This window comes from Myotis brandtii, unplaced genomic scaffold, assembly GCF_000412655.1.
Source record: "Myotis brandtii unplaced genomic scaffold, ASM41265v1 scaffold59, whole genome shotgun sequence".
Lineage (NCBI taxonomy): Eukaryota > Metazoa > Chordata > Mammalia > Chiroptera > Vespertilionidae > Myotis > Myotis brandtii.
In genome coordinates this window covers 7,200,054-7,200,329 of record NW_005370223.1, presented here as the reverse complement: position 1 = coordinate 7,200,329, position 276 = coordinate 7,200,054, and the positions used below count along the sequence as shown (strand labels likewise).

At 68.8% G+C, this 276-nt stretch overlaps 1 protein-coding gene across 2 annotated transcripts in view; it reads left to right on the top strand.

Annotated features, from left to right (window-relative positions):
- The first annotated feature begins 6 nt into the window (after positions 1 to 6).
- The window catches only part of LRP12 (low density lipoprotein receptor-related protein 12), a 52,290-nt gene continuing 52,020 nt past the window's right edge, over positions 7 to 276 (top strand). For both annotated transcript variants that reach the window (XM_005879308.2, XM_005879307.2), the window contains exon 1: positions 7 to 156. In XM_005879308.2, the coding sequence (XP_005879370.1) occupies positions 78 to 156 (79 nt within the window). In that variant the 5' untranslated portion in view covers positions 7 to 77. The remainder of the gene's footprint in view (positions 157 to 276) is intronic.

Here is a 276-nt window from a genome sequence, read left to right as displayed (position 1 = left end):
CGGCGGCCTCTGGCCCCGGCTCCTCCTCCTGCTTTTCCTCCTCCTCCATCTCCTCGCTCCCTCCATCTGCCGTGGTTATGGCCCGTCGCTGGAGCACAAAAGAGTCTCCGCGGTGGAGGTCTGCGTGGGTCTTGCTCTTCCTCGCCGGGGTGTACGGTAAGTGTCCGCGTCCCCGCGCCCCGCTGGCCGAACAAAGCTGGGGGCGACCCCGGGCCCCGAGGCCTCCAGGACAGGGGTTCCCCGGGAGAACCGGGAAGAGTCTCTGGGTGCCGGCTT